Source organism: Micropterus salmoides, unplaced genomic scaffold (genome assembly GCF_014851395.1).
Source record: "Micropterus salmoides isolate LMB-PRFRI ecotype aquatic unplaced genomic scaffold, ASM1485139v1 Ms_hic_scaffold_14, whole genome shotgun sequence".
Classification (NCBI taxonomy): domain Eukaryota; kingdom Metazoa; phylum Chordata; class Actinopteri; order Centrarchiformes; family Centrarchidae; genus Micropterus; species Micropterus salmoides.
Window position 1 is genome coordinate 2,550,326 of NW_024040485.1, and position 9,783 is coordinate 2,560,108.

Genomic DNA, 9,783 nt, shown 5'->3' on the forward strand with positions numbered 1-9,783 from the left:
ATTTATACAAAGGTTGTAAAAGCACAACATTGTTCCTGTACAGAGCTGTATCAGGGATTATATTGTCCATGCTAACATGCTTTGTCAGAGGATATACTCATTTGTTCACAGCTCATCGTCATAGATCGATCAGCAGACTGACATCTTGTTTTGGGGAAGATCTTTGTTTGATCCCTGTATGTTTTTATTTCTCTGCAGTCCCAGCTGGCTGAGGAGATCACGTTTGAGACCCTGAAGAAGGCCATCGGTGAGCTCAAAGGGGAGGTTTTCACCTCACCTTTCTGTGTGTCTATATTTATAAATATCTAAATATATTTGGCTTTTTTTTGTCGAGTTCCATCGTCCTTTAGGCCACTACTTCTCTGACAAGCAGCCAACATGTTGACAGTAATGTCCAATGAATTATAAAGATTTACTGACTGTCATAGCATGACTTTTTAAATTTCATTTACAGCCCACGTGGCTAACATTAGCATCAGATTTTTTAACATTTCCAAATATATCTTTTTTATTCTGCTCATAAGAAAAACCTTAACTTTGTGTTGACATGAACAATACACTTAACTGGCCACTTTATTAGGAACACCTTGATAGTACCAGGTTGGACCCCCTTTTGCATTCAGAACTGCTGCCACAAGGTGTTGGAAACATTCCTCAGAGACTTTGGTCCATATTGACATGATAGCATCACGCAGTTGCTGCTGACTTGTTGGCTGCACATCCATGATGTGAATCTCCCGTTCCACCACATCCCAAAGGTGCTCTAATGGATTGAGATCTGGTGACTGTGGAGGCCTCTGGAGTACAGTGAACTGAAATGTTCAAGAAACCAGTTTGAGATGATTTGAGCTTCGTGACATGGTGCATTATCCTGCTGGAAGTAGCCATCAGAAGATGGTACACTGTGGTCATAAACATGGTCAGCAACGATACTTGTTTACACCAAATTCTGACCCTACCATCTGAATATCGCAGCTGAAATCGAGACTCATCAGACCAGGCAACATTTTTCCAATTTTCTATTGTCCAGCTTGGGTGAACATGTGTGAATTATAGCCTCAGTTTCCTGTTCTTAGCTGACAGGAGTGGCCCCTGTTGTGGTCTTCTGCTGCTGTAGCCCATCTGCTTCGAAACACTCTGCCCATTCTCCTCTGACCTCTGACTTCAACAAGGCTTTTTCGTCCACACAACTGCCGCTCTCTGGATATTTTCTGTTTTTCAGAGCATTCTCTGTAAACCCTAGAGATGGTTGTGCGTGAAAATCCCAGTAGATCAGCAGTTTCTGAAAGACTCAGACCAGCCCGTCTGGTCAGCAGTTGTCTTGACCACGTCTATGGGCCTAACTGCATTGAGCTTCTGCCTTGTGATTGGCTGATTAGCTATTTGTTTTAAAAAGCAATTGAACAGGTGTATCTAATAAAGTGGCCGGTGAGTGTTTAAGCAAGCAATACTTAATTCTTCTGTCTCTCAAAACTTTGCTGAGTATAAGCTCAGTATGTCTTAGTGCCAGTGCTGTTGTTGTCGTCAGTTAGTGTAAAGTCTTTGGGATTTAAGCTAAGCTCAATGTAGTGAGGAAAAGGTGGAATTTACCTTTTTAATTTTTTTTTTTTTACCTCTGCCTGTTTCCAGACACCACCGGTCTGGAGGAGCAGGAGAGGGAGAAGAGGCGTCAGGTGATGGAGAAGTTTCAGAAAGCTCCTTTTGAAGAGATTGCTGCCCACTGCGAGTCCAAGGTAAAAACCCGAGTGAAACTGTTAAAACAAAGAGTGTTCAGGAATTAACTGTCTAAATTATTACTAAAATGACTATTATTGTTTGTTAATTAAACCCTTTGTCTTCTCTAGGCGAACATGTTGCACGACAGGCTGGCACAAATCTTCGAACTTACAATTAGGTAAGTCATCTTTTTAATCTTAACTTCTTAAATCTTAATGTTTAATTTCAATTAGTTTGGCTTGAGTTGTCTCATCTATTTAATTTTTTTCTTTGTTATATTGTATTTGTTCAGTTAGCTTTTCTTTTTTCATGTCTAACTACATCCATATAGGCTACTTCCCACAATGATCCCATTATGATATTATACTGATAAAGTCAACATCGTTAAAGTCTTGTTAGCATTGCTACCATGTTACATGCTAAACATTAGCATCTTAAAAGGGAAAGGCTGTCAAAGGATAATGCTGTTATTGTTATTACTTTTTTCCCTGAGGAAACTAAAACCAAAAACAAATGTGTCCTTCTTGCTGTACAAGGACTGTTCTGTGTTAGCAGAACTGTGCTGGTTTGATGAGATGAATAAACAACACAAGTCGTGTTTAGACTGAGGGAAGTTGAGCCAAGTCAGCAGTTTAAAGCTGAGGCTGACATGCTTCATCTGTCCTAAAATAAGCACCTTAAGAAAACTCTTTTCATTTAGGTAATAAACTGAACAACATCAATTTAAAACATTTTGCACATTAGTAGTGAAGATCTAGACTAGAAAAGTCGTCATGCGTCAGTTTAATTTTCCTCGATGATGAAATCCTGTCATCTTCCTTCCCAGGCCTCCACCCAGCCCGTCCGGAGTGGTTTCCATCTCAGCAGGACACACCCAGCACCAGTCTGTCCCTGTCTATGAGATGAAGTTTCCAGACCTGTGCGTCTACTGATCACAACACACACACACACACACACACACACACACACACACACACACCCCTCCACAAAGATATCTCATCAAAATTCAAAATGCTGAGAAATAACTAGACTAGTCATAATCTGCACTCCAATTTCCTCTATCCTGACCAGCACAAAGGTGACAGGGATACTGTCAGAAATACAAATTGCAGCAACAAAAGTTTTGGTATAAACAGGAGTTGCCTATCCAAAAAAATGAACCTCCTTAATCTCTATTACAAACCGACACACCGGCCACAGAGTTTCTTATTTCCACTTAGTTTGAGAGCCTCAAAAGCGCTTCTGAATCCAAAAATGCCTTCATTATCAATTTGAAAACTTCTGTATTTTTAAAATACTCTGATCCTTAATTAAGCAGAAAGCAGACCAGTTTGTATCCCTCTAGCTCTAAATGAATTGATGTGCTGCACTTTGTTTCCTGACTCACATCCCTGAAATTCAACAAAACTTATGAGTCACCAAGAACAAAACATGAACAACACTCACTCTAACATTTCAGTGTATAGATGCTGAAGCTGATGTTGCTTCCCAGCATGACTCATCCAGTCTATCATCTGTGGTCTAACCAAAGCTTCACACATTGTACATAAGCTGTAGTCTAAAATGAAACTCTTGTAGGAATGGCTAAAACCAGTTTCACATTTACATTTGAGGCTGGTCTTAGCTGTACTGCTCCTTCTTCAGAGCCAGCTTCTGCCTCTTAACAAGTATCTGTTCTCATGTTGATCAGTAGGCGTCAGTGCAGTCACAAATTAGTAGAAATGTATATTATATTAGCTGCTAGAAAAACTGAAATAACTTCACTGGTGGTAGAAGGCAGGCGAGTTTTAGGCTCCCTGCTGCACGGCTGTTACAACCTGTTCAGTCTGCTCAGTGTTTGCTATTTTTAGGTAAATATGCATCAGAAATGACTTCAACAACCAGCCAAGGTTCATGTTGGGAAATGAAATGAAAGCAATACTTCCATTTAACGTATCTGGTCATGAACTGCTTGGCAACAAAAGAAAGCCAAAGAGTTTAGTTTTCAACACTGTTCAGTGGAAATGGCTCGCTCATGGTTGGTGTGTTTCTGTGCTCCATTTATTTCAAAATGCTGCAATTTGCCCTTTGTGCTGACATTGTCTTGACATAATGTAAACGTGCCTGGATAGACCCATTTTTAACAGAAGTCTTGATTATCAGCCAACAGGGTGTTAATGTTTGTTGATTTGTTATGAAACCTTTTGAATTAAGATCTTACAACACAATGCTGATAAAATGTGACTGATTGTTTAGCTGTCTTTAGAGCCAGCGCGTTGTAAATACAGAAAAAGCACAAAACTTTAACTGCAACATACTGAAAGATTTGAACTGCATTGAGGGACAGTTCTTTTTAATTGGAATAAATTCATGCACATATTACATTCATACATCTGCAACCTTTCTGTACCTTTATATAACATATTACAGCACTTATTTTACTGTGTTCATGTTAGTGAATTTCTTATTATGGGAAGAAATATAGCAGTTTAAGAATTCATTTTCAAAAACCTCAAGCTGTTTCAATGACAGTTGTCGCAATTTTCCATGAATATACAGCTAGCTTGCTGGCTACAATACTTAACCCTGCCTAATAAGCTCTGATTGGTTGATTATTTCTACAAATAGCAGTAACCATTCCTTTCTGAATTGCTGAAGAATCAGAGATGTGTGCAGCGAGGTCTAAAACCAGGGTATTCTGGCATTGGCCAGATTAAGTCCATATATGCCCCCTAGTGAATATACTTTAAATCACCCAAGCACACATCAACACAGACAAGCATGTAGACGTGCCGCGTGTCAATGCATGCACGTTGTTAAAAGCGTGTGTATAAGCGCTGTAAGTTTGTGACATTGAATGTACGTGTGACTGCTCCAGAACTCTACCAGCAGCATCAACTGTAAAAACTCATATCCTTGTGGATTAAGAGTTTTCCGGCACGATGGCTTTGTTCTGTACTCTCTGTGCACAGTTGGCACGTTGATGATATCTCCAGTCCAACCAGCAGCTTTTAACTCCTCACAGCTTTTTTCACAGCTTCTAAAAACCAAAACATGTTTTGCTGCCAAAGACAGCAGTCCCCCCAGCCTCCCACACCCTTCCCCCATTTTCTGAATTCAGGATGTCTTAATCTAAAAACACTGGATGCTTTCCGTGACGACGTCCTGCAAGCAACCATATGGGCAGTTTCATCCCTAAATAAGAGAGCAGCAGCTGACTCCTCATGAAAGGTAACCTCCCCTCTGAAGGTTTTAATACCACCTTCAGATACAAAGCGGTGACATTTCAGAGGATTTAATCATCTGTCCTTGTTACCACAAGGCCACTTTCTGGTTCCAAAAGGGGTACGGGAGGCGTTTTTGGATTGAGATCCTTCATATCAGGTGGAGCTGCAGCTGTGATCTGTAACAACAGATGGTTATCAGTATTTCCTCTGATCTAAGAGCAGTGTAGGAAGAAAACTCCCTCCAGCTGAAGGCAGGTACCTGCTGCCATCATTTGGTCTGAGCAGCTGTGCAGAGCACATCTCTGCTGCTGCTGATTGATTCAGGGTTGAAGTTTAGTGTTTCCTTTCACTCAGAGATGACTGGTTTCTTTGTAGGTATATAGTGTATGTATGATGAACGATGGACAAACAAGATGGAAAACTGAATGAAAGATGAACGAGAAAGAAATAGTTGAGGTGTTTGTGTTCTGCTGAGCAGGACGTGGAAGCCGTTTTATATGTGGCCGGGAAAGTTTCAGATGGTTTTGTATGTTAAAAGTTGTTGAGTGCAGGTTGTGTTCCCAAATGACAAAGCTTGGCTAAACATCGTTTGAAATCACCAACATGAGCCTGATACATTTGAACCTTGGCTGGTCTTCTTCAGAATCCAGCTATACAGCAGCTTCTGACTCATTTCCACCTGGTATTGACACGCTGTCTATATCTGTGTACCTTATCTGGATCAGTAAAAATCACATCTGGAGATGGTCTGATCAGATCTCAGCCAGGGGTAAACAACATCTGTTTAAGGGAAATAAGCAGAGCCCACATAGCAGCATCGCTTCTGGAGACTCCAATGGACTGAAACAACGCGCAATTCAAGGGTCATGTGATCAGTGGTAGCATTAGTGTCAGCAAGCTTCTCCATCGACTCTGCTTACCTTCTTATAGTATAAGTAATGTTAGCGTAGTTAGCTAAGCCACCCAAAACTGAGACTAAACAATGTTGCCTCAAGATTAATTTAGTAGGTCCCAGAGGCTCAGACAGGAGCAGACACACGCACCTTAGTCTCAAGGCTTAACAATGCACGCAAGAAACACCCACAGAACCTCTCAGACACCTGTGCACTTCCTCCTACGGCCATCCTGGAGAAGCTTGTTGCAGTTCATCTCAACTCGACTGTGGTCCGTTTAGTATCGAAAAATGTGCCAAAAGTATCCTACAAAAACCTTCGGTTGTCTGTATGTCACATGACCCTCGCCCTAGCGACGTCCTAGCCTACACTGAAGACCATTCCACAACGCTTCACTTCACCTGAGGCACACCATGCTTCATGTGAATATTGAGTTGGGATTATAGTGTGCGTGTAAATGCAAAGGCCCATGATCGAACATTGTTATCCAGTTACAGATGGCAGCTTAATACCAGGTGTAAATGTCTTCTTCTGCATGTGATTTAACATACTGCAAATGGCTGCTGATGTTTAGAATAAAGCAGCCAATGATAGTATGTGGATACTCGTAGAGTTTGTACTCCATCATTAAAGGGTTGATGTCCTGGATTGACAAAATTATGAGCAGAGTTGCCTCAATAAAATAAAAACTCCCTTTGATATTTTCCTCTGTATAAAAAAATATCCTTCACTTAACATTGCACTGATGCATTAACTCTTGTGCATATCTGTACTGTGTAACGTCTTAGCTTTAAATGCAAACTTATGATTTAATATCATAGATAAAGAAATGCATTATATGAACTAACTGCATGATCTCTTAATAACATTGTCGACCCCTGAGGGGGCGCTGGGAATATATGCTGAAACAAAAAGCCTGAACAATTCATTTCATCAACTGAATCTCAAAATCAGATTATTCCTCAAACAGATGAAAAATGAACCAGCACAGTGGAAACGTCACTGATTTTAGTTTGGGGAAGATTTTGACAGTAGATGAATTGTTTGCTTAGATGCAGCTGGAATACACAATCACTTCCTCTACGAATGTGTCATAGCAGTATATCATATATTTTTGTACATTTTATGCATCATGTATTGTTAAACTGTTGCCTGGTAGAGATTTAGAGATTTGGGAGATTTATTGTTGTCCATCACATTTATCAAGATGAAGACAAATGCTGATTTATTTTTAGATTTCTGTTTACTATGAAGTCAACGGTTCAGGGTTTCAATGGGATTGTGCAGTTCTTATCGGTGCAGGAGAAATGTCATGTATGAAAATGTTACTTGATTTCTTGTTGTAGAATCCATTATTTCTTTTTTTTTTAATAATTAAAATGAATGAATATTATATCTGTAGCCAGATGATATTAGTTATTTTTGCATACCACAGGGAAGTAGAGTAAATCGGTGCAATCTGCTAATTTTAGCATCTAGATTTTCAATTTTTTCCCAGCAAGAAGTTGCAGCTCAGACTCTAGGTTATTTGCAAAACATCTTGCGTCATCTGATAAAAGGATAACCCCCCCCCTCCCCATCACCACGATCAGCAGTGACACAGCTGATTTAAGCAAAAGATAATTTAAAATGTAGCGTTAGTCTTTCTCAGATTCAAAAGTCAATCGTGAACACAGACATGAGACATGAGTCTTTATAGATTTAGTGTGTTTAGTAGGGGTGTGGCAAGATCTCGCTAGATTAAATTGTGATGAGAATTCTCGTCAGGTAAAAAGGTGTCTTGTAAGACTCACTCAAATTAATTTTTCACACGCTGTCAAGCCACACATTAATTTTGTCATGCTGTGAAATAATGTATAACTAATAAGACTCGGAGCGAATCGACTCTGCCCAGCTGATTGACACCGGCGTACACTGGGATAGTAATCAGCTGAACCTGCTTGTGCTCTGAGTCCAAACCTTTTTATATACAGTCAAGACAGCTGTGACGACATAGCTGGTAGAGTTTTGCAAGATAAACATCTAAAAGCTGAAGCGCAGCCGGCTCTGTTTGGGACTGTGAGCTGCACTGGAAGTTAACGTGTGTGGGTCTGGGGTGAGATTTCTGCCTGACCACAAGTGTTTCATTTACTTTCGGTTTCACATGCAACATGCAGTCCCAAACTGCGTCGGTCAAACGGTCTGAAGAGGGTAGCATTACTACCAGTACACAGAATGACTGAGAGCTGCACTGCCTTAGATTCTGTTATAGTTAGGCTATAGATTTTGAATCGTCACCTGCACCTGAATTTTGTCTTTCTCTTTATATACATAAATTAAAAAATCACCATAAACTGGTGCATAAAAATTCATCAGAATGCAGGAAATAAAGTATTCAGTGCTCAAAATTTTCATATAATTCAGCATTAAAGATTTCTTAATTTCTTAGTGTTAAAATCTCGTCTCGATCTCGTGAACCCAATCTCAAATCTCGTGTTGTCTTGTGGGTTAAGTGTCTCGTCAGATCTCTGCTGTTTAGTGATCATTTATCTCTGATGTCCACAGAGAATTAAGATCCAGAAAACTTACGAATCAAAGAAAAAGATTTTCCTTATAACTCTAGATCAGGTTTTTTACAGTATCAAACTTATCCAGTGAAGTTCAAGCTCAAGTTGTAGCCCACCGCTAACTCACTGAATCCATGGCCTCCAGGCATTATGGGAAATGTAGTTGTAAAACTTTGCAGGACAGTGAAAAGTTTGTAATATTAAACATGAGGTTTTGCTCAGAAAGATTTTACATAACGGGAAACGACATGATCCGTTAGATTGACAGCAATGTTTATTTTCACAACTTCACCCATTCAGAACACAATCAGATGCGCCATGCCTGGGATCTAGTTAGTGCGTACATTCTGCCCTGAGCTGTAACTTCTTTTCACTGGTCAATATGTGACTGATAACTAATGTTTAAATGAGAGTGAATGATCTCAGAACAGTCTAACGCTGATAATACACAGGGCAACTTTTTGAGCAATGTTGCTGGGAAATCTTGTTGGTGGCAAGTCAGGCTATGTTTTGACAGCAACATTGCTTTAAAAGTTACTTTGTGTATCATCAGATTAAAGCTTAGCTGGATGCAGAAATCAATCAGTCTGTAAATGAGTCAACTCTGCTAATTTTCATAAATCAACCGTATATTTAAAGGATTTAGCTGCATCCATCGTTTGAATAGTGGCACAAGGTGTATTACTGCATATTAAAATACAATGCTGAGCAGTTAGTAACTGTCACAATAAAATATGACATTGTGTTTGCACTTTGGTCACAGTGTACCTGGTACTATAGCAAAAATGAATCTGCACAGATAAGTGTTCGGTATAAGTTGATCATTAGAGGTAATTTTTTATTCCCCAATGTTCAGTTTGTGAAATGTTATATTCAAGAATAACTATGTGTGAAACTGTAAAAAGCGTCCCTCTTGACTGGTGATTGATGTCTGAATCAAGTCTTAAGTACTGTGTAATCAAGACAAGAGAAGAACTCATAGATGGGGTGAAATCATTTCACTACTGACTGCCTTACTTCAGAATGCTGGACACAGAAATTGCTTTAAAAAATGTTAACGTGACAAACTTTTCTTCACTTTTCAAGACGGACTTTTTTTCCAGTTTACCTGCTGAATTCTGCAGAAAAATGAAAAGAACAATAAAGAAAAAAAACAAGCTTCTGATGATGTTTTCATAAGTTTGTGATGCAACAGTTTGTATTTTGGTGGCAGTTTTAGAGGTAACGGGTGTCACGTCTGTGTTCAGCCTCTTTGTTCCAAACTGCTAAAGCTTGGCTTTGTTTCAAACACACTGCTCTGAGACAGCGCTGAGGTTCTGTCCCCACTGTTCAGGAAATGGGTTTGAGACTTCAGATCTGAATGGATCCACATGTGCACAAGTCCTTCATTTATCATTTTCTACAGTTTACTTACAAATTACT

At 39.6% G+C, this 9,783-nt stretch overlaps 1 protein-coding gene across 2 annotated transcripts in view; it reads left to right on the plus strand.

Annotated features, from left to right (window-relative positions):
- The window catches only part of efr3a (EFR3 homolog A (S. cerevisiae)), a 171,573-nt gene extending 162,050 nt beyond the window's left edge, over window positions 1-9,523 (plus strand). The window contains exons 21-24 of one of the 2 annotated variants that reach the window (XM_038717238.1): window positions 199-247; window positions 1,630-1,733; window positions 1,845-1,894; window positions 2,543-2,648. In XM_038717238.1, coding sequence (XP_038573166.1) covers window positions 199-247; window positions 1,630-1,733; window positions 1,845-1,894; window positions 2,543-2,648 — 309 coding nt within the window. Of the gene's footprint in view, window positions 1-198; window positions 248-1,629; window positions 1,734-1,844; window positions 1,895-2,542 lie in introns of both variants that reach the window. The other variant, XM_038717237.1, reaches the window with a different exon arrangement.
- The last annotated feature ends 260 nt before the right edge of the window (window positions 9,524-9,783 follow it).